The 25,982-nt window shown below is 43.8% G+C and overlaps 1 protein-coding gene across 2 annotated transcripts in view; it reads right to left on the reverse strand.

Moving 5' to 3' along the window:
* Positions 1-25,982, reverse strand: part of LOC118371310 (transmembrane protein 145-like) — a 53,723-nt gene that overhangs the window by 23,844 nt on the left and 3,897 nt on the right. For both annotated transcript variants that reach the window (XM_052489981.1, XM_052489982.1), the window contains exons 2-3: positions 1,069-1,143; positions 499-576 (exon numbers count right to left, since the gene is read on the reverse strand). In XM_052489981.1, the coding sequence (XP_052345941.1) occupies positions 499-576; positions 1,069-1,143 (153 nt within the window). The remainder of the gene's footprint in view (positions 1-498; positions 577-1,068; positions 1,144-25,982) is intronic.

A 25,982-nucleotide genomic window follows, 5' to 3' on the forward strand; every position in this document is an offset into this window, starting at 1 on the left:
GGACGAACTAACCATAGAAATATAATGAATAGAAAGAGAATCGCCATTCAAGTCAATGATGGCATAATCAGTGGACTGGCAGCCAGCTCCTCTCCTTGTTCGGGCGGCGTTCGACGTCACCGGCTTTCTAGCCATCGCCGCTCCATTATTCGTATATCCATTTGTCTTGTCTTGTTACCATACACACTTGGTTTTCATTTCCCCAATTAAGCTACTTGTATTTAACCCTCTGTTTCCCATCATGTGTTGTGTGTAATTGTTTTCATGTTAGGTGGTGTTAGTTTACACGCTCTACTTTTACGTTCCGTTTTTTGAGCGCGTTTTATTCATATAGTGCTCTTGTTTTTTTGGAACTATAATATTAGTGCTCCTTTTCATTATAATCTACTCTCCTGCACTTGACTTCACCTCCAATACACCATCCTGACACACACATATATATACACACAGAAAGACACACACACACGCCAAGCATGACACAGAGTAGTGGTTTCTCACCTTGTCCGGCTTCTTGTACACAGCTGGCCACTGAGAGCTGTCATCGAAGTAGAGCAATATATTCTGACAGCATCGCGACTAAAGAGGAGAGAGAGAATGGAGGAGGGGAGGAATGGGAAATGAGGAGGGAGGAAAGGGGAGTGGGAAAGGGGGCCTAAGATTAATACAAGACTGCCTCAAAGTCTGCAGGCCACTAACAGCAACCAGAGGAACACAGAAAGGAGGACAAAAAAAGACGAGAAGATAGGGTAGAGGACAGGAGAGGGTAAATGTATGGATAATATAACAGGAGCAGACCAAGGACAGAAAGAGTGATGAAATTAATTTAGAGGAGAGAGACAAGCGAGAGATGGACAGAGGAAGGATGATGAAGGATGATTTGTAAAACAAAGTTTGTCAGACAGAAAATAAGAAAAGAATAGGGTACAGTGGGACAATATGAGAGAGAGAGAGAGGGGGGGGGGGACAGACAGACAGACAACTCACTAAGAGGGGGAGAGCCAACAATACTGATGGAACGGAATAAGAAAAGAGAATGATAGACAGGGGGCAGTTGACCTATAACCTGACCTTTTGGTAGCGGAACCGGAAGTCCAGACGTCCAAAATCAGTGAGAAAACAGAAGCGAGTGAGGAACAACCAGTCCTGTTTAGAGTGGGGAAACAGAGCCGGGCGAGGAGGAGGAGGGAGACAGGGGCATAGGGTAGAGAATGGGGAGAGAAGAGAGGGAGATGAAGGTGAGATGGGGAAGAAAGCAGGAGAACCTGGCTGTAATATTCAACCAGCATCATACCAAGACATTGTGCTGATGGTATACAGTTCTTCACTGTCCTTCCATAAAGGCTCTGCAGCAGGGTATCAGTCAATGGGCTGTGCTGCAGATGTAGGCTGACAGACACAGACACAAACACAGGCTGTATAGAATTGATCATCAATAAGGGATCGGTGTCCCTATACCGGGACGGTTGAGCTAATGTGAGCTAATGTTGTTAGCAAAACAGTTGTAAGTAACAGCAAACTTTCCAGGACATAGACGTGTCTTATATGAGCAGAAGGCTTAAATTCTTGTTAATCTAACTGTACTGTCCAATCTACAGTAGGTATTACAGTGAAAATATACAGTGCTATTGTTTGAGGACAGTGCACAACAACAACAAAAACATATCACGACAACTGGTTTGATACATTCACCTCTGAAGGTAAATAATGTACTTACATTCAGTTATCTTGCTCTGATTATTCATCCGGAGGGTCCCAGAGATAAAATGTAGCATAGTTTTGTTTGATAAAATCAATTTTTATATTCAAATGTACAGTAAGAACTGGGTTCTACAGTTTGAACCCCTGTGCTGCCTCTGGCTCCACACCCACCCCGCTCGGGCATCTAGATGTGTGAAAGTTAGTGTACAAGCTAATGATCCATCATGTATGACATTCCTGGGAGTGTGTAAACTTACATTTTGTATTACCGTATCATTTTTGTAAATTCTACATAATTAAGTACTTGAAAATGAATACATTTACCAATTCGGCACATTTGGGCAGACACATTTGGATCAATCTGAAACTTTACACACACGCTGCTGCCATCTAGAGCACAAAATCTAAATTGCGCCTACGTTGCAATATTATATTATGGCCTTTCTCTTGCATTTCAAAAATTATTATCTTTTACCAGATTGAATGTATTATATTATCCTACATTAATTTCAAATTTCCACAAACTTCAAAGTGTTTCTTTTCAAATGAATGCGCATATCCTTGCTTCAGGTCCTGAGCTACAGGCAGTTAGATTTGGGTATGTCATTTTAGGTGAAAATAGAGAAAGGGTACAATCCTTAAGGGGTTTTAAACAACACAGAAAAAAATGGAATTTACAGCTGTACTATATCTCATAGATAGAGAGCAAATCCATAGCCATATGTCAGAGAGCAAGCCATCTGTAGTTAACAGTTAACACATTCAGCCATACAGTCCCAGTCAAAAGTTTGGACACAACAACTCATTCAAGGGTTTTTCTTTATTTGTATTTTTTACAATTTTCTACATTGTAGAATAATAGTGAAGACATCAAAACTATGAAAAAACACATATGGAATCATGTAGTAACCAAAAAAGTGTTAAACAAATCTAAATATATTTTATATTCTTTAAAGTAGCCACCCATTGCATTGAGGACAGCTTTGCAGACTCTCAACCAGCTTCATGAAGAATGATTTTCCAACAGTTTTGAAGGAGTTCCCACATATGCTGAGCACTTATTACTCATCCCAAACCATCAATTGGGTTGAGGTCGGGTGATTATGGAGGACAGGTCATCTGATGCGCCACTCCATCACTCTCCTTCTTGGTCAATTAGCCCTTGCCATTGTCCTGTTGAAAAACAAATAATAGTCCCACTAAGGGCAAACCAGATGGGATGGCGTATCACTGCAGAATGCTATGGTAGCCATGATGGTTAAGTGTGTCTTGAATTATAAATAAATGACTGACAGTGTCACCATCACACCTCCTCCTCCATGCTTCACGGTGGGAACCACACATGCAGAGATGATCCGTTCACCTACTTTGCGTCTCACAAAGTCACGGTGGTTGGAACAAAAACATCTCAAATTTGGACTCATCAGACCCAAGGACAGATTTCCACCAGTCTAAAGTCCATTGCTCGTGTTTCTCTTAGCCCAAGTAAGTCTCTTATTATTATTAGTGTCCTTTAGTAGTGGTTTCTTTGCAGCAATTCGACCATGAAGGCCTGATTCATGTACTTTCCTCTGAACAGTCGATGTTCAGATGTGTCTGTTACTTGAACTCTGAAGCATTTATTTGGGTTGCAATCTGAGGTGCAGTTAACTCTAATGAACTTATCCTCTGCAGCAAAGGTAACTCTGGGATTTCCTTTCCTGTGGAGGTCCTCATGAGAGACAGTTTCATCATAGCGCTTGATGGTTTTTGCAAATGAAGAAACCTTAACATTTCTTGAAATTGACTGACCATGTCTTAAAAGTAATGATGGACTGTTTTGATAGCCCTCTGCTTATTTGAGCTGTTCTTGCCATAATATTGACTTGGTCTTTTACCAAATAGGGCTATCTTCTGTATACCACTCCTACCTTGTCACAACACAACTGATTGGCTCAAATGCATTAAGAATGAAAGAAATTCCGGCAATGAACATTTAACAAGGCACACCTGTTAATTGAAATGCATTCCATGTGACTACCTCATGAAGCTGGTTGAGAGAATGCCAAGAGTGTGAAAAAGCTGTCCTCAAGGCAAAGAGTGGCTACTTTGAAGTATCTGAAATATAAAATATATTTTGTGTTATTTCATAGTTTTAATGTATTCACTACAATTCGGCAATGTAGAAAATCGTAAAAAATAAAGAAAACCCCTGGAGTAGGTGTGTCCAAACTTTTGACTGGTACTGTATATCAAGAGGTCTAACTTCCAGACCTGCTGAAGCATACAGTACTACATACTGCACTTCAATGTATTTTATTGTCCTAGATTGTATTGTTCTAGGCTAAAGGTGTATCCATGACTACAGAGCAGTCACAAAGGAGGAGAGGTGGTGGGGCTGGAGACCTGGGGTATATCATATGACTGCCCAAGGACTGTGAAAGACCCCCTTGTTAGGCTCAGACACAAACACACCAAACCTCCATTCCCCCATTATTGTCATAGCAACTGCCACATGCTGCCTGAGTTTGCAGCTGCCATAGAAACCATGAAAGTCACCGCACTCACTCAGAAATACACACACTCCTTTCTACTTCCTCCTCTCTTTCACACACACACACACACACACACACACACACACACACACACACACACACACACACACACACACACACACACACACCCGTAAATGAATCTGTATTTCTGTGTTGCACAGACAAATTAATCTAATTTTAGACCATTCCTTAACGTCTTTCCATTTGTATTGACAATCTCTCTCGCTCTAGCCGTCTTTCTGTATCTATGACCTCTTCTTCGATCTGGCTGGGCTGTTTGGGGCCTGATGTTTTCAGTTGCTGATCACTTCCAGCCATGCAGTCCTGTCTTACCCTGGTCATACCCAGTAAGGAAATAGAGTCTAACAACAGCGTTTCTGAGTTCTGTCTTACCATGTTCTTACCCAATAAGGTAGAAATGGTCATCAAAATTGTTAAAAGGTCCAAAAAATGTATATTCCCCTTAAATGCAACAGTTGAACAATGGATGAAGATACTCCAAACGTTTAATCTTTATAATCCATCAGCTATTGAACTTTAGCACATCATGAATGGAGTTCTGGCATTTTGGTGGGAATTCAGCTATATAGACATTTTCTTACTGAATCAGATATTTTTTATATATATTTCGTGTTCAAATGAAGACAATTATATGTGACATATTTGCATCTATGAATAAATTAACACCAGGAGAGTAACAGGGCTGAAACCACCAAAAACGTGCTCTGTCTACCCTAACTGCAGTCACTTGTGCTGTCTACCCTACCTGCAGTCCCCTGTGCTGTCTACCCTACCTGCAGTCACCTGTGCTGTCGAGACAGCTTCATAAATTACTGTTGTCATGTTGCTTAACTAAAAAACAATGCTAATACAGGATACCCTCAGATTCAAAAATAAATGTACCCCCCTCCCCAATGATAAAAATATGTTCATGCCCCCTTTTTACTCTAAATAATGTTTACGCCCACAAATAACAATAACTGTAACGACCCTGTGTTTATAAACGTGGATAAAGACTTTGCCACTTCAGCATTCTTTGTGGCACAGTCGAAGCCAGGCAGGGCTACGGGCCAGAAGGTTGAGGGTTCGCTGACCACCACAGACGATCTCACTCTCCCTGGCTGTTTCATTACACTACGATCAGAGCTGGCTGTTCCCACATGGGGAACTGCACATGGAGATTTTGGAGCAGTGGCTTCTTCCTTGCTGCACGGCCTTTCAGGTTACGTCAATATAAGACTTGTTTTACTGTGGATATAGATACTTTTGTACCTGTTTCCTCCAGCATCTTCACAAGGTCCTTTGCTGTTATTCTGGGATTGATTTGCACTTTTCGAACCAAAGCATGTTCATCTAGGAGACAGAATGCGTCTCCTTCCTGATCGGTATGACGGCTACGTGGTCCCATGGTGTTTATACTTGCATACTATTGTTTGTACAGATGAACGTGGTACATTCAGGAGTTTGGAAATTGCTCCCAAGGATGAACCAGACTTGTGGAGGTCTTGGCTGATTACTTTTGATGTTCCCATGATGTCAAGTAAAGAGGCACTGAGTTTGAAGGTAGGCCTTGAAATACATCCACAGGTACACCTCCAATTAACTAAAATAAAGCCATGACATCATTTCCCAGAATTTTCCAAGCTGTTTAGAGGCACAGTCAACTTAGTGTATGTAAACTTCTGACACACTGGAATTGTGATACAGTGAATTATATGTGAAATAATCTGTCTGTAAACAATTGTTGGAAAAATGACTTGTGTCATGCACAAAGTAGATGTCCTAACCGACTTGGCAAAACAAATTTGTGGAGTGGTTGAAAAAAAGAGTTTTAACGACTCCAAAGTAAGTGTATGTAAACTTTTGACTTCAACTGATGATTGTCAATCTGGACAAACAGAAAATGCATTCCTCCTTACCTTGTAGGTTTACCTTTAGTATCGAAGGTTTGGCTTGACAATCAAACTTTTTCGTGTTTTGCAACAGATGTCTCTTGATTGGATTGATTGATTTTATTTGCCAGTAAAACATTTTATATATATATATATAGATATATATATATAGATATATACATACACACACACACACAGTACCCACGTCAATTCAACGTCTGTATTGAAGCATTAGGTTCTAGGTGAGTGAGGAATAGCCGCTCAGTTTGGAGAGGTGGCAGAGAAAGCGTCATGAATCACTGGGCCTGCCTGGAATATATGTTTGGAATATATGTTTGGAATATATGTTTCGGTTAGCTGGTAATTGCCGGCTTTTGCCAATATTTTTTTTTTAAATCCATGAAGGTTCAAACCAGTTCGTAAGAGTTTAATTAAATTCTGAGCCCTTTTTTTGTTATAATATCCTTCTCGTATTTTCCCTATAAAAATGTACTTACTTTTGATGTTAACCTAATAAAGTTGAGAAATTGGTGTGAACGTTTGATGTGGCTCTTAGCATATTATACTGCAGGCCTATGATATTAAGGGAGTGCGCACCGACAGTAGCCTATTTTAGGCTTACCTGTATTTATTTTCTAAATTGTATTAATTCTGTGATGTCATCAACGGGAGCCATGTTTTTTACTCCTCAATTTGCTCACAGCGTGATGAGGAGGGTTATGTATGTGCCGGTCTTTTGAATGCACATGTTCACAAATGCACAAGAAAAGACAAAAGTTATATCGTCACTGATTTAGTGTTGCATTACTGTTTATAGGAATATATTAATGTGACTGGGAATAATGTTTGAGTGCAACTTTACAAGGCTAGCCCAGCTACTGCTAGCTCTGTTGTGGGAGAGGGTCTCTTTCAGGTACCGACAGCATGAGTTTTCTTACGGACATTCTGTCTTTTGTCTTTTATCAGGCAAATATAGTTGTATGTGAGTCCAGACGGCAGCAGTAACTTTTGCTTGTATTTGTACCCATTCCATGCAGGTATGTTGAGAAATGTGACGATTTTGTATTTCATGTTTAATGTGCCTAGTAAGCTGTTGTTTATTTTTGTTACCTGTCCAGTCATTTAAAAAATGGCGTTGTTACTTCATTAGTATGCCTCAGGTATAATGGTATAATGGTACATGCTAAGAAATATTGAGCACTTATTAGCAGATTATTGGTGTACAACATTTATAAAACGAATGAGTCTTTTGAAAATATGAACATGTACATTTTGTACAATGTATTTTTTTGTTGATGCTTTTACTCCTGAGTTTGCTCAGCGCGTGATGAGGAGAGGCAAATATAGTTGTATGGGAGGCCAGACGGCAGCAGTAACTTTTGCTTGTATTTGTATCCATTCCATGCAGTCATTAAAAGAGAGACAACTGGCAGAATTGTATCCAGAGCCTTGTCTTCCACCTACACCTCACCAGAACCCAAAGCAGAAAAGTACCGGTACAGAGCCGGTTACATATTCTCACTCCGCTGTGCCTCACAAGTAATACAACAACTGATTTTATTACCGATGTGATCATATAGCCAGCCTTCCTCAAATGTTAAAATATCATTTTCAAAATGTCCCGAGAAGCCTACTGCTCAAATCTCATTATTACACTATTGTTTTAATAGGTTTTTTAAAGTAGCTTAAAAAAAGAACATTTGAACTGTAGTTCTCGGCTTGCATTTTGACTCTGTGATCTCGACTCAAAAGTTTGGTGACCACTGCTATAGCCTATTACAGATCTGGACAAACGATCCACCTACCACTATTGTCACTTCGGCTCCCGAGTGGTCTAAGGCACTGCATCTCAGTGCTAGAGGCGTCATTTCCTCGGTCATAACGTTAATGAGTCAAGTTAACGAGCGAGTCGCAGGAGCCAAATTAAAGCAATCACTGCAGCAAGATTTTAGTGACAAGTGGATTTTGCACTCCTCAAACAGGAAATATATGGCTGAATAAAGATCCTCAGGTGGGCGGGGCATGCGCTTCAGGAACAGTAAGGAAATAGAACCTAGTCTAACAGCAGTGTTTCTGAGCAGGCCAGTCCAAGCTAGCCCCAGTCCATGCAGCTCAGTGTAAGCCTAGCCCAGAGGGCACCTGTAGTCCTGCCCTAGGCCCAGTCGGTCTCAGTGGAGAGTAGTAGGGAAACAGGAGCAGTGGAACAGTGGATGGGGTGTCAACCTTAATCCTCCTTTGTCCTCTCATTACCCCACAGCCACTGGATTCTGATGCAGAGACATTGAGCCAGTGTGTGTATGTGAGTGAGTGAGTGTGTGTGTGTGTGTGAGTGAAAGAGGGTGTCAGAGGGTGTGTGTGGTTAGACAGCCCATTAATCAAGTGCTAGGCCTCGATGCAGTATCCGGTCACTACAGCGGTCACTACTACTCCCTCTCCCTGTCCCGTCCTCTCCGTCTCTACCCGCTCACGCTGTCCCTCCCTTCCTCTTTCCCTCTCTGTCTCTCCCCCTCTCTCCAGAACCCAGTTTGCTTGCTAAGCCTCATTAACAATTAATTACCAATCAGCTATAGTCCAGTCACCCCTGGACCTCTCAATGATTCATTGGTAAGGTTACACAACGGTGCAACACAAACACACTCACTTCCCTGAACATACTCACAGCCACATGAAATCAGAATCACACAAAAACATAAATAAACTCACAAAAACCAAACCTATAACCCTCCCCACCATCACTGAACCTGATCATACCTATAATCCTCCCCACCATCACTGAACATACCTATAATCCTCCCCACCATCACTGAACCTGATCATACCTATAATCCTCCCCACCATCACTGAACCTGATCATACCTATAATCCTCCCCACCATCACTGAACCTGATCATACCTATAATCCTCCCCATCATCACTGAACCTGATCATACCTATAATCCTCCCCACCATCACTGAACCTGATCATACCTATAATCCTCCCCATCATCACTGAACCTGAACATACCTATAATCCTCCCCAACATCACTGAACCTGAACATACCTATAATCCTGCCCACCATCACTGAACCTGATCATACCTATAACCCTCCCCACCATCACTGAACATACCTATAATCCTCCCCACCATCACTGAACCTGATCATACCTATAATCCTCCCCACCATCACTGAACCTGATCATACCTATAATCCTCCCCACCATCACTGAACCTGATCATACCTATAATCCTCCCCACCATCACTGAACCTGATCATACCTATAATCCTCCCCACCATCACTGAACCTGATCATACCTATAATCCTCCCCACCATCACTGAACCTGATCATACCTATAATCCTCCCCACCATCACTGAACCTGAACATACCTATAATCCTCCCCACCATCACTGAACCTGATCATACCTATAATCCTCCCCACCATCACTGAACCTGAACATACCTATAATCCTCCCCACCATCACTGAACCTGATCATACCTATAATCCTCCCCACCATCACTGAACATACCTATAATCCTCCCCACCATCACTGAACCTGAACATACCTATAATCCTCCCCACCATCACTGAACCTGAACATACCTATAATCCTGCCCACCATCACTGAACCTGATCATACCTATAACCCTCCCCACCATCACTGAACATACCTATAATCCTCCCCACCATCACTGAACCTGAACATACCTATAATCCTCCCCACCATAACTGAACCTGATCATACCTATAATCCTGCCCACCATCACTGAACCTGATCATACCTATAACCCTCCCCACCATCACTGAACACACCTATAATCCTCCCCACCATCACTGAACCTGAACATACCTATAATCCTCCCCACCATCACTGAACCTGAACATACCTATAATCCTCCACACCATCACTGAACCTGATCATACCTATAATCCTCCCCACCATCACTGAACCTGATCATACCTATAATCCTCCCCACCATAACTGAACCTGATCATACCTATAATCCTCCCCACCATCACTGAACCTGATCATACCTATAATCCTCCCCACCATCACTGAACATACCTATAATCCTCCCCACCATCACTGAACCTGAACATACCTATAATCCTCCCCACCATCACTGAACCTGATCATACCTATAATCCTCCCCACCATCACTGAACCTGATCATATCTATAATCCTCCCCACCATCACTGAACATACCTATAATCCTCCCCACCATCACTGAACCTGATCATACCTATAATCCTCCCCACCACTATAACTGAACCTGATCATACCTATAATCCTGCCCACCATCACTGAACCTGATCATACCTATAACCCTCCCCACCATCACTGAACACACCTATAATCCTCCCCACCATCACTGAACCTGAACATACCTATAATCCTCCCCACCATCACTGAACCTGAACATACCTATAATCCTCCACACCATCACTGAACCTGATCATACCTATAATCCTCCCCACCATCACTGAACCTGAACATACCTATAATCCTCCCCACCATAACTGAACCTGATCATACCTATAATCCTCCCCACCATCACTGAACCTGATCATACCTATAATCCTCCCCACCATAACTGAACCTGATCATACCTATAATCCTCCCCACCATCACTGAACCTGATCATACCTATAATCCTCCCCGCCATCACTGAACCTGATCATACCTACAATCCACCACACCATCACTGAACCTGATCATACATATAATCCTCCCCACCATCACTGAACCTGATCATACATATAACCCTCCCCACCATCACTGAACATACCTATAATCCTCCCCACCATCACTGAACCTGAACATACCTATAATCCTCCCCACCATCACTGAATCTGAACATACCTATAATCCTCCCCACCATCACTGAACCTGAACATACCTATAATCCTCCCCACCATCACTGAACCTGAACATACCTATAATCCTCCCCACCATCACTGAATCTGAACATACCTATAATCCTCCCCACCATCACTGAACACACTGAACCTGAACATACCTATAATCCTCCCCACCATCACTGAACCTGAACATACCTATAATCCTCCCCACCATCACTGAACACACTGAACCTGAACATACCTATAATCCTCCCCACCATCACTGAACCTGAACATACCTATAATCCTCCCCACCATCACTGAACACACTGAACCTGAACATACCTATAATCCTCCCCACCATCACTGAACCTGATCATACATATAATCCTCCCCACCATCACTGAACCTGATCATACATATAATCCTCCCACCATAACTGAACCTGATCATACCTACAATCCTCCCCACCAACACTGAACCTGATCATACCTATAATCCTCCCCACCATCACTGAACCTGATCATACCTATAATCCTCCCCACCATCACTAAACCTGAACATACCTATAATCCTCCCCACCATCACTGAACCTGATCATACCTACAATCCTCCCCACCAACACTGAACCTGATCATACCTATAATCCTCCCCACCATCACTGAACCTGATCATACCTACAATCCTCCCCACCATCACTGAACCTGATCATACCTATAATCCTCCCCACCATCACTGAACCTGATCATACCTATAATCCTCCCCACCATCACTGAACCTGATCATACCTACAATCCTCCCCACCATCACTGAACCTGATCATACATATAATCCTCCCCACCATCACTGAACCTGAATATACCTATAATCCTCCCCGCAATCACTGAACCTGATCATACCTATAATCCTCCCCGCCATCACTGAACCTGAACATACCTATAATCCTCCCCACCATCACTGAACCTGATCATACCTATAATCCTCCCCACCATCACTGAACCTGATCATACCTACAATCCTCCCCACCATCACCGAACCTGATCATACCTACAATCCTCCCACCATCACTGAACCTGATCATACCTACAATCCTCCCCACCACCACTGAACCTGATCATACATATAATCCTCCCCACCATCACTGAACCTGAACATACCTATAATCCTCCCCGCCATCACTGAACCTGAACATACCTATAATCCTCCCCACCATCACTGAACCTGATCATACCTACAATCCTTCCCACCATCACTGAACCTGATCATACATATAATCCTCCCCACCATCACTGAACACACTGAACCTGAACATACCTATAATCCTCCCGCCATCACTGAACCTGAACATACCTACAATCCTCCCACCATCACTGAACCTGATCATACATACAATCCTCCCCACCATCACTGAACCTGATCATACCTATAATCCTCCCCACCATCACTGAACCTGATCATACCTACAATCCTCCCCACCATCACTGAACCTGATCATACCTACAATCCTCCCCACCATCACTGAACCTGATCATACCTATAATCCTCCCCACCATCACTGAACCTGATCATACCTATAATCCTCCCCACCATCACTGAACCTGATCATACCTACAATCCTCCCCACCATCACTGAACCTGATCATACATATAATCCTCCCCACCATCACTGAACCTGAATATACCTATAATCCTCCCCGCCATCACTGAACCTGATCATACCTATAATCCTCCCCGCCATCACTGAACCTGAACATACCTATAATCCTCCCCACCATCACTGAACCTGATCATACCTATAATCCTCCCCACCATCACTGAACCTGATCATACCTACAATCCTCCCCACCATCACTGAACCTGATCATACCTACAATCCTCCCACCATCACTGAACCTGAACATACCTACAATCCTCCCCACCACCACTGAACCTGATCATACATATAATCCTCCCCACCATCACTGAACACACTGAACCTGAACATACCTATAATCCTCCCCGCCATCACTGAACCTGAACATACCTACAATCCTCCCACCATCACTGAACCTGATCATACATACAATCCTCCCCACCATCACTGAACCTGATCATACCTACAATCCTCCCCACCATCACTGAACCTGATCATACCTACAATCCTCCCCACCATCACTGAACCTGATCATACCTACAATCCTCCCCACCATCACTGAACCTGATCATACCTATAATCCTCCCCACCATCACTGAACCTGATCATACCTATAATCCTCCCCACCATCACTGAACCTGATCATACCTACAATCCTCCCCACCATCACTGAACCTGATCATACATATAATCCTCCCCACCATCACTGAACCTGAATATACCTATAATCCTCCCCGCCATCACTGAACCTGATCATACCTATAATCCTCCCCGCCATCACTGAACCTGAACATACCTATAATCCTCCCCACCATCACTGAACCTGATCATACCTATAATCCTCCCCACCATCACTGAACCTGATCATACCTACAATCCTCCCCACCATCACTGAACCTGATCATACCTACAATCCTCCCACCATCACTGAACCTGAACATACCTACAATCCTCCCCACCACCACTGAACCTGATCATACATATAATCCTCCCCACCATCACTGAACACACTGAACCTGAACATACCTATAATCCTCCCCACCATCACTGAACACACTGAACCTGAACATACCTATAATCCTCCCCACCATCACTGAACACACTGAACCTGAACATACCTATAATCCTCCCCGCCATCACCGCCCACACTGAACCTGAACATACCTATAATCCTCCCCACCATCACTGAACCTGATCATACCTACAATCCTTCCCACCATCACTGAACCTGATCATACATATAATCCTCCCCACCATCACTGAACACACTGAACCTGAACATACCTATAATCCTCCCGCCATCACTGAACCTGAACATACCTACAATCCTCCCACCATCACTGAACCTGATCATACATACAATCCTCCCCACCATCACTGAACCTGATCATACCTACAATCCTCCCACCATCACTGAACCTGATCATACATACAATCCTCCCCACCATCACTGAACCTGATCATACCTACAATCCTCCCCACCATCACTGAACCTGATCATACCTACAATCCTTCCCACCATCACTTAACCTGAACATACATATAATCCTCCCCATCATCACTGAACCTGATCATACCTATAATCCTCCCCACCATCACTGAACCTGAACATACCTACAATCCTCCCCACCATCACTGAACCTGATCATACATATAATCCTCCCCACCATCACTGAACACACTGAACCTGAACATACCTATAATCCTCCCCACCATCACTGAACCTGATCATACCTACAATCCTCCCCACCATCACTGAACCTGATCATACCTACAATCCTCCCACCATCACTGAACCTGATCATACCTACAATCCTCCCCACCATCACTGAACCTGATCATACCTATAATCCTCCCCACCATCACTGAACCTGATCATACCTACAATCCTCCCCACCATCACTGAACCTGATCATACCTACAATCCTTCCCACCATCACTGAACCTGATCATACATATAATCCTCCCCACCATCACTGAACACACTGAACCTGAACATACATATAATCCTCCCCACCATCACTGAACACACTGAACCTGAACATACATATAATCCTCCCCACCATCACTGAACCTGATCATACATATAATCCTCCACACCATCACTGAACCTGATCATACCTACAATCCTTCCCACCATCACTTAACCTGAACATACATATAATCCTCCCCATCATCACTGAACCTGATCATACCTATAATCCTCCACACCATCACTGAACCTGATCATACCTACAATCCTTCCCCCCATCACTGAACCTGAACATACATATACTCCTCCCCATCATCACTGAACCTGATCATACCTATAATCCTCCCCACCATCACTGAACCTGAACATACCTACAATCCTCCCCGCCATCACTGAACCTGAACATACCTATAATCCTCCCCACCATCACTGAACCTGAACATACCTACAATCCTCCCCACCATCACTGAACCTGATCATACATATAATCCTCCACACCATCACTGAACCTGATCATACATATAATCCTCCCCACCATCACTGAACCTGATCATACCTATAATCCTCCCCACCATCACTGAACCTGATCATACCTACAATCCTCCCCACCATCACTGAACACACTGAACCTGAACATACCTATAATCCTCCCGCCATCACTGAACCTGAACATACCTACAATCCTCCCACCATCACTGAACCTGATCATACATACAATCCTCCCCACCATCACTGAACCTGATCATACCTATAATCCTCCCCACCATCACTGAACCTGATCATACCTACAATCCTCCCCACCATCACTGAACCTGATCATACCTACAATCCTCCCCACCATCACTGAACCTGATCATACCTATAATCCTCCCCACCATCACTGAACCTGATCATACCTATAATCCTCCCCACCATCACTGAACCTGATCATACCTACAATCCTCCCCACCATCACTGAACCTGATCATACATATAATCCTCCCCACCATCACTGAACCTGAATATACCTATAATCCTCCCCGCCATCACTGAACCTGATCATACCTATAATCCTCCCCGCCATCACTGAACCTGAACATACCTATAATCCTCCCCACCATCACTGAACCTGATCATACCTATAATCCTCCCCACCATCACTGAACCTGATCATACCTACAATCCTCCCCACCATCACCGAACCTGATCATACCTACAATCCTCCCACCATCACTGAACCTGATCATACCTACAATCCTCCCCACCACCACTGAACCTGATCATACATATAATCCTCCCCACCATCACTGAACCTGATCATACATATAATCCTCCCCACCATCACTGAACACACTGAACCTGAACATACCTATAATCCTCCCCACCATCACTGAACACACTGAACCTGAACATACCTATAATCCTCCCCGCCATCACTGAACCTGAACATACCTATAATCCTCCCCACCATCACTGAACCTGATCATACCTACAATCCTTCCCACCATCACTGAACCTGATCATACATATAATCCTCCCCACCATCACTGAACACACTGAACCTGAACATACCTATAATCCTCCCCGCCATCACTGAACCTGAACATACCTACAATCCTCCCACCATCACTGAACCTGATCATACATACAATCCTCCCCACCATCACTGAACCTGATCATACCTACAATCCTCCCACCATCACTGAACCTGATCATACATACAATCCTCCCCACCATCACTGAACCTGATCATACCTACAATCCTCCCCACCATCACTGAACCTGATCATACCTACAATCCTCCCACCATCACTTAACCTGAACATACATATAATCCTCCCCATCATCACTGAACCTGATCATACCTATAATCCTCCCCACCATCACTGAACCTGAACATACCTACAATCCTCCCCACCATCACTGAACCTGATCATACATATAATCCTCCCCACCATCACTGAACACACTGAACCTGAACATACCTATAATCCTCCCCACCATCACTGAACCTGATCATACCTACAATCCTCCCCACCATCACTGAACCTGATCATACCTACAATCCTCCCACCATCACTGAACCTGATCATACCTACAATCCTCCCCACCATCACTGAACCTGATCATACCTATAATCCTCCCCACCATCACTGAACCTGATCATACCTACAATCCTCCCCACCATCACTGAACCTGATCATACCTACAATCCTTCCCACCATCACTGAACCTGATCATACATATAATCCTCCCCACCATCACTGAACACACTGAACCTGAACATACATATAATCCTCCCCACCATCACTGAACACACTGAACCTGAACATACATATAATCCTCCCCACCATCACTGAACCTGATCATACATATAATCCTCCACACCATCACTGAACCTGATCATACCTACAATCCTTCCCACCATCACTTAACCTGAACATACATATAATCCTCCCCATCATCACTGAACCTGATCATACCTATAATCCTCCACCATCACTGAACCTGATCATACCTACAATCCTTCCCCCATCACTGAACCTGAACATACATATACTCCTCCCCATCATCACTGAACCTGATCATACCTATAATCCTCCCCACCATCACTGAACCTGAACATACCTACAATCCTCCCCGCCATCACTGAACCTGAACATACCTATAATCCTCCCCACCATCACTGAACCTGAACATACCTACAATCCTCCCCACCATCACTGAACCTGATCATACATATAATCCTCCACACCATCACTGAACCTGATCATACATATAATCCTCCCCACCATCACTGAACCTGATCATACCTATAATCCTCCCCACCATCACTGAACCTGATCATACATATAATACTCCACACCATCACTGAACCTGATCATACCTACAATCCTTCCCACCATCACTTAACCTGAACATACATATAATCCTCCCAATCATCACTGAACCTGATCATACCTATAATCCTCCCCACCATCACTGAACCTGAACATACCTACAATCCTCCCCACCATCACTGAACCTACCTATAATCCTCCCCACCATCACCGAACCTGATCATACATATAATCCTCCCCACCATCACTGAACCTGATCATACATATAATCCTCCCCACCATCACTGAACCCGATCATACATATAATCCTCCCCACCATCACTGAACCTGATCATACATATAATCCTCCCCACCATCACTGAACCTGATCATACCTATAATCCTCCCCACCATCACTGAACCTGATCATACATATAATCCTCCCCACCATCACTGAACCTGATCATACATATAATCCTCCCCACCATCACTGAACCTGATCATACATATAATCCTCCCCACCATCACTGAACCTGATCATACCTATAATCCTCCCCACCATCACTGAACCTGATCATACATATAATCCTCCCCACCATCACTGAACCTGATCATACCTATAATCCTCCCACCATCACTGAACCTGATCATACATATAATCCTCCCCACCATCACTGAACCTGATCATACCTATAATCCTCCCCACCATCACTGAACCTGATCATACATATAATCCTCCCCACCATCACTGAACCTGATCATACATATAATCCTCCCCACCATCACTGAACCTGATCATACATATAATCCTCCCCACCATCACTGAACCTGAACATACATATAATCCTCCCCATCATCACTGAACCTGATCATACCTATAATCCTCCCCACCATCACTGAACCTGAACATACCTACAATCCTCCCCACCATCACTGAACCTGATCATACATATAATCCTCCCCACCATCACTGAACACACTGAACCTGAACATACCTATAATCCTCCCCACCATCACTGAACCTGATCATACCTACAATCCTCCCCACCATCACTGAACCTGATCATACCTACAATCCTCCCACCATCACTGAACCTGATCATACCTACAATCCTCCCCACCATCACTGAACCTGATCATACCTATAATCCTCCCCACCATCACTGAACCTGATCATACCTACAATCCTCCCCACCATCACTGAACCTGATCATACATATAATCCTCCCCACCATCACTGAACCTGATCATACATATAATCCTCCCCACCATCACTGAACACACTGAACCTGAACATACATATAATCCTCCCCACCATCACTGAACCTGATCATACATATAATCCTCCACACCATCACTGAACCTGATCATACCTACAATCCTTCCCACCATCACTTAACCTGAACATACATATAATCCTCCCCATCATCACTGAACCTGATCATACCTATAATCCTCCACACCATCACTGAACCTGATCATACCTACAATCCTTCCCCCCATCACTGAACCTGAACATACATATACTCCTCCCCATCATCACTGAACCTGATCATACCTATAATCCTCCCCACCATCACTGAACCTGAACATACCTACAATCCTCCCCGCCATCACTGAACCTGATCATACCTATAATCCTCCCCACCATCACTGAACCTGAACATACCTACAATCCTCCCCACCATCACTGAACCTACCTATAATCCTCCCCACCATCACCGAACCTGATCATACATATAATCCTCCCCACCATCACTGAACCTGATCATACATATAATCCTCCCCACCATCACTGAACCTGATCATACATATAATCCTCCCCACCATCACTGAACCTGATCATACATATAATCCTCCCCACCATCACTGAACCTGATCATACCTATAATCCTCCCCAACATCACTGAACCTGATCATACATATAATCCTCCCCACCATCACTGAACCTGATCATACATATAATCCTCCCCACCATCACTGAACCTGATCATACATATAATCCTCCCCACCATCACTGAACCTGATCATACCTATAATCCTCCCCACCATCACTGAACCTGATCATACATATAATCCTCCCCACCATCACTGAACCTGATCATACCTATAATCCTCCCACCATCACTGAACCTGATCATACATATAATCCTCCCCACCATCACTGAACCTGATCATACCTATAATCCTCCCCACCATCACTGAACCTGATCATACATATAATCCTCCCCACCATCACTGAACCTGATCATACATATAATCCTCCCCACCATCACTGAACCTGATCATACCTATAATCCTCCCCACCATCACTGAACCTGATCATACATATAATCCTCCCCACCATCACTGAACCTGATCATACCTATAATCCTCCCCACCATCACTGAACCTGATCATACATATAATCCTCCCCACCATCACTGAACCTGATCATACATATAATCCTCCCCACCATCACTGAACCTGATCATACATATAATCCTCCCCACCATCACTGAACCTGATCATACATATAATCCTCCCCACCATCACTGAACCTGATCATACATATAATCCTCCCCACCATCACTGAACCTGATCATACATATAATCCTCCCCACCATCACTGAACCTGATCATACATATAATCCTCCCCACCATCACTGAACCTGATCATACATATAATCCTCCCCACCATCACTGAACCTGATCATACATATAATCCTCCCCACCATCACTGAACCTGATCATACATATAATCCTCCCCACCATCACTGAACCTGATCATACCTACAATCCTCCCACCATCACTGAACCTGATCATACATACAATCCTTCCCACCATCACTGAACCTGAACATACCTACAATCCTCCCCACCATCACTGAACCTGATCATACCTACAATCCTTCCCACCATCACTTAACCTGAACATACATATAATCCTCCCCATCATCACTGAACCTGATCATACCTATAATCCTCCCCACCATCACTGAACCTGAACATACCTACAATCCTCCCCACCATCACTGAACCTGATCATACATATAATCCTCCCCACCATCACTGAACACACTGAACCTGAACATACCTATAATCCTCCCCGCCATCACTGAACCTGAACATACCTACAATCCTCCCACCATCACTGAACCTGATCATACCTACAATCCTCCCCACCATCACTGAACCTGATCATACCTACAATCCTCCCCACCATCACTGAACCTGATCATACCTATAATCCTCCCCACCATCACTGAACCTGATCATACCTACAATCCTCCCCACCATCACTGAACCTGATCATACCTACAATCCTTCCCACCATCACTGAACCTGATCATACATATAATCCTCCCCACCATCACTGAACACACTGAACCTGAACATACATATAATCCTCCCCACCATCACTGAACCTGATCATACATATAATCCTCCACACCATCACTGAACCTGATCATACCTACAATCCTTCCCACCACTTAACCTGAACATACATATAATCCTCCCCATCATCACTGAACCTGATCATACCTATAATCCTCCCACCATCACTGAACCTGATCATACCTACAATCCTTCCCCCATCACTGAACCTGAACATACATATACTCCTCCCCATCATCACTGAACCTGATCATACCTATAATCCTCCCCACCATCACTGAACCTGAACATACCTACAATCCTCCCCACCATCACTGAACCTGATCATACCTATAATCCTCCCCCCATCACTGAACCTGAACATACCTACAATCCTCCCCACCATCACTGAACCTACCTATAATCCTCCCACCATCACTGAACCTGATCATACATATAATCCTCCCACCATCACTGAACCTGATCATACATATAATCCTCCCCACCATCACTGAACCTGATCATACATATAATCCTCCCCACCATCACTGAACCTGATCATACATATAATCCTCCCCACCATCACTGAACCTGATCATACCTATAATCCTCCCCACCATCACTGAACCTGATCATACATATAATCCTCCCCACCATCACTGAACCTGATCATACATATAATCCTCCCCACCATCACTGAACCTGATCATACATATAATCCTCCCCACCATCACTGAACCTGATCATACCTATAATCCTCCCCACCATCACTGAACCTGATCATACATATAATCCTCCCCACCATCACTGAACCTGACCATACCTATAATCCTCCCACCATCACTGAACCTGATCATACATATAATCCTCCCCACCATCACTGAACCTGATCATACATATAATCCTCCCCACCATCACTGAACCTGATCATACATATAATCCTCCCCACCATCACTGAACCTGATACATATAATCCTCCCCACCATCACTGAACCTGATCATACCTATAATCCTCCCCACCATCACTGAACCTGATCATACATATAATCCTCCCCACCATCACTGAACCTGATCATACCTATAATCCTCCCCACCATCTGAACCTGAACCTATAATCCTCCCACCATCACTGAACCTGATCATACATATAATCCTCCCCACCATCACTGAACCTGATCATACATATAATCCTCCCCACCATCACTGAACCTGATCATACATATAATCCTCCCCACCATCACTGAACCTGATCATACATATAATCCTCCCCACCATCACTGAACCTGATCATACATATAATCCTCCCCACCATCACTGAACCTGATCATACATATAATCCTCCCCACCATCACTGAACCTGATCATACATATAATCCTCCCCACCATCACTGAACCTGATCATACATATAATCCTCCCCACCATCACTGAACCTGATCATACATATAATCCTCCCCACCATCACTGAACCTGATCATACCTACAATCCTCCCCACCATCACTGAACCTCCCACCATCATACCTGAACATATAATCCTCCCCACCATCACTGAACCTGATCATACCTACAATCCTTCCCACCATCATAACCTGAACATACATATAATCCTCCCCATCATCACTGAACCTGATCATACCTATAATCCTCCCCACCATCACTGAACCTGAACATACCTACAATCCTCCCCACCATCACTGAACCTGATCATACATATAATCCTCCCCACCATCACTGAACCTGAACCTGAACATACCTATAATCCTCCCCACCATCACTGAACCTGATCATACCATATAATCCTCCCCACCATCACTGAACCTGATCATACCTATAATCCTCCCACCATCACTGAACCTGATCATACCTATAATCCTCCCCACCATCACTGAACCTGATCATACCTATAATCCTCCCCACCATCACTGAACCTGATCATACCTACAATCCTCCCCACCATCACTGAACCTGATCATACCTACAATCCTTCCCACCATCACTGAACCTGATCATACATATAATCCTCCCCACCATCACTGAACACTGAACCTGAACATACATATAATCCTCCCCACCATCACTGAACCTGATCATACATATAATCCTCCCACCATCACTGAACCTGATCATACCTACAATCCTTCCCACCATCACTTAACCTGAACATACATATAATCCTCCCCATCATCACTGAACCTGATCATACCTATAATCCTCCACACCATCACTGAACCTGAATACCTCAATCCTTCCCACCATCACTGAACCTGAACATACATATAATCCTCCCCATCATCACTGAACCTGATCATACCTAGAATCCTCCCCACCATCACTGAACCTGAACATATAATCCTCCCCACCATCACTGAACCTGAACATACCTATAATCCTCCCCACCATCACTGAACCTGAACATACCTACAATCCTCCCCACCATCACTGAACCTGATCATACATATAATCCTCCCACCATCACTGAACCTGATCATACATATAATCCTCCCCACCATCACTGAACCTGATCATACCTATAATCCTCCCCACCATCACTGAACCTGATCATACATATAATCCTCCCCACCATCACTGAACCTGATCATACCTATAATCCTTCCCCACCATCACTGAACCTGAACATACATATAATCCTCCCCACCATCACTGAACCTGATCATACATATAATCCTCCCCACCATCACTGAACCTGAACATACCTATAATCCTCCCCACCATCACTGAACCTGAACATACCTATAATCCTCCCCACCCTGAACCTGATCATACATATAATCCTCCCCACCATCACTGAACCTGATCATACATATAATCCTCCCCACCATCACTGAACCTGATCATACATATAATCCTCCCCACCATCACTGAACCTGATCATACCTACAATCCTCCCCACCATCACTGAACCTGATCATACCTATAATCCTCCCCACCATCACTGAACCTGATCATACCTATAATCCTCCCCACCATCACTGAACCTGATCATACCTACAATCCTTCCCACCATCACTGAACCTGATCATACATATAATCCTCCCCACCATCACTGAACCTGAACATACATATAATCCTCCCCACCATCACTGAACCTGATCATACATATAATAATCCATACCTACAATCCCCCACCATCACTGAACCTGATCATACATATAATCCTCCCCATCATCACTGAACCTGATCATACCTATAATCCTCCCCACCATCACTGAACCTGATCATACCTACAATCCTCCCCACCATCACTGAACCTGAACATACCTATAATCCTCCCCACCATCACTGAACCTGATCATACATATAATCCTCCCCACCATCACTGAACCTGATCATACATATAATCCTCCCCACCATCACTGAACCTGATCATACATATAATCCTCCCCACCATCACTGAACCTGATCATACCTACAATCCTCCCCACCATCACTGAACCTGATCATACCTATAATCCTCCCACCATCACTGAACCTGATCATACATATAATCCTCCCCACCATCACTGAACCTGATCATACTACAATCCTTCCCACCATCACTGAACCTGATCATACATATAATCCTCCCCACCATCACTGAACACACTGAACCTGAACATACATATAATCCTCCCCACCATCACTGAACCTGATCATACATATAATCCTCCACACCATCACTGAACCTGATCATACCTACAATCCTTCCCACCATCACTTAACCTGAACATACATATAATCCTCCCCATCATCACTGAACCTGATCATACCTATAATCCTCCACACCATCACTGAACCTGATCATACCTACAATCCTTCCCACCATCACTTAACCTGAACATACATATAATCCTCCCCATCATCACTGAACCTGATCATACCTAGAATCCTCCCCACCATCACTGAACCTGAACATACCTACAATCCTCCCCGCCATCACTGAACCTGAACATACCTATAATCCTCCCCACCATCACTGAACCTGAACATACCTACAATCCTCCCCACCATCACTGAACCTGATCATACATATAATCCTCCACACCATCACTGAACCTGATCATACATATAATCCTCCCCACCATCACTGAACCTGATCATACCTATAATCCTCCCCACCATCACTGAACCTGATCATACATATAATCCTCCACACCATCACTGAACCTGATCATACCTACAATCCTTCCCACCATCACTTAACCTGAACATACATATAATCCTCCCCATCATCACTGAACCTGATCATACCTATAATCCTCCCCACCATCACTGAACCTGAACATACCTACAATCCTCCCCACCATCACTGAACCTGAACATACCTATAATCCTCCCCACCATCACTGAACCTGATCATACCTATAATCCTCCCCACCATCACTGAACCTGATCATACATATAATCCTCCCCACCATCACTGAACCTGATCATACATATAATCCTCCCCACCATCACTGAACCTGATCATACATATAATCCTCCCCACCATCACTGAACCTGATCATACCTATAATCCTCCCCACCATCACTGAACCTGATCATACATATAATCCTCCCCACCATCACTGAACCTGATCATACATATAATCCTCCCCACCATCACTGAACCTGATCATACATATAATCCTCCCCACCATCACTGAACCTGATCATACATATAATCCTCCCCACCATCACTGAACCTGATCATACATATAATCCTCCCCACCATCACTGAACCTGATCATACATATAACTGAACAGCACTGAACCTGATCATACATATAATCCTCCCCACCATCACTGAACCTGATCATACCTATAATCCTCCCATACCATCACTGAACCTGATCATACCTATAATCCTCCCCACCATCACTGAACCTGATCATACATATAATCCTCCCCACCATCACTGAACCTGATCATACCTATAATCCTCCCCACCATCACTGAACCTGATCATACCTACAATCCTCCCCACCATCACTGAACCTGATCATACCTACAATCCTCCCACCATCACTGAACCTGATCATACCTATAATCCTCCCCACCATCACTGAACCTGATCATACCTATAATCCTCCCCACCATCACTGAACCTGATCATACCTATAATCCTCCCCACCATCACTGAACCTGATCATACCTACAATCCTTCCCACCATCACTGAACCTGATCATATATATAATCCTCCCCACCATCACTGAACACTGAACCTGAACATACATATAATCCTCCCCACCATCACTGAACACACTGAACCTGAACATACATATAATCCTCCCCACC

The sequence above is a fragment of the Oncorhynchus keta genome, chromosome 31 (assembly GCF_023373465.1).
Source record: "Oncorhynchus keta strain PuntledgeMale-10-30-2019 chromosome 31, Oket_V2, whole genome shotgun sequence".
Taxonomy (NCBI): Eukaryota; Metazoa; Chordata; class Actinopteri; order Salmoniformes; family Salmonidae; genus Oncorhynchus; species Oncorhynchus keta.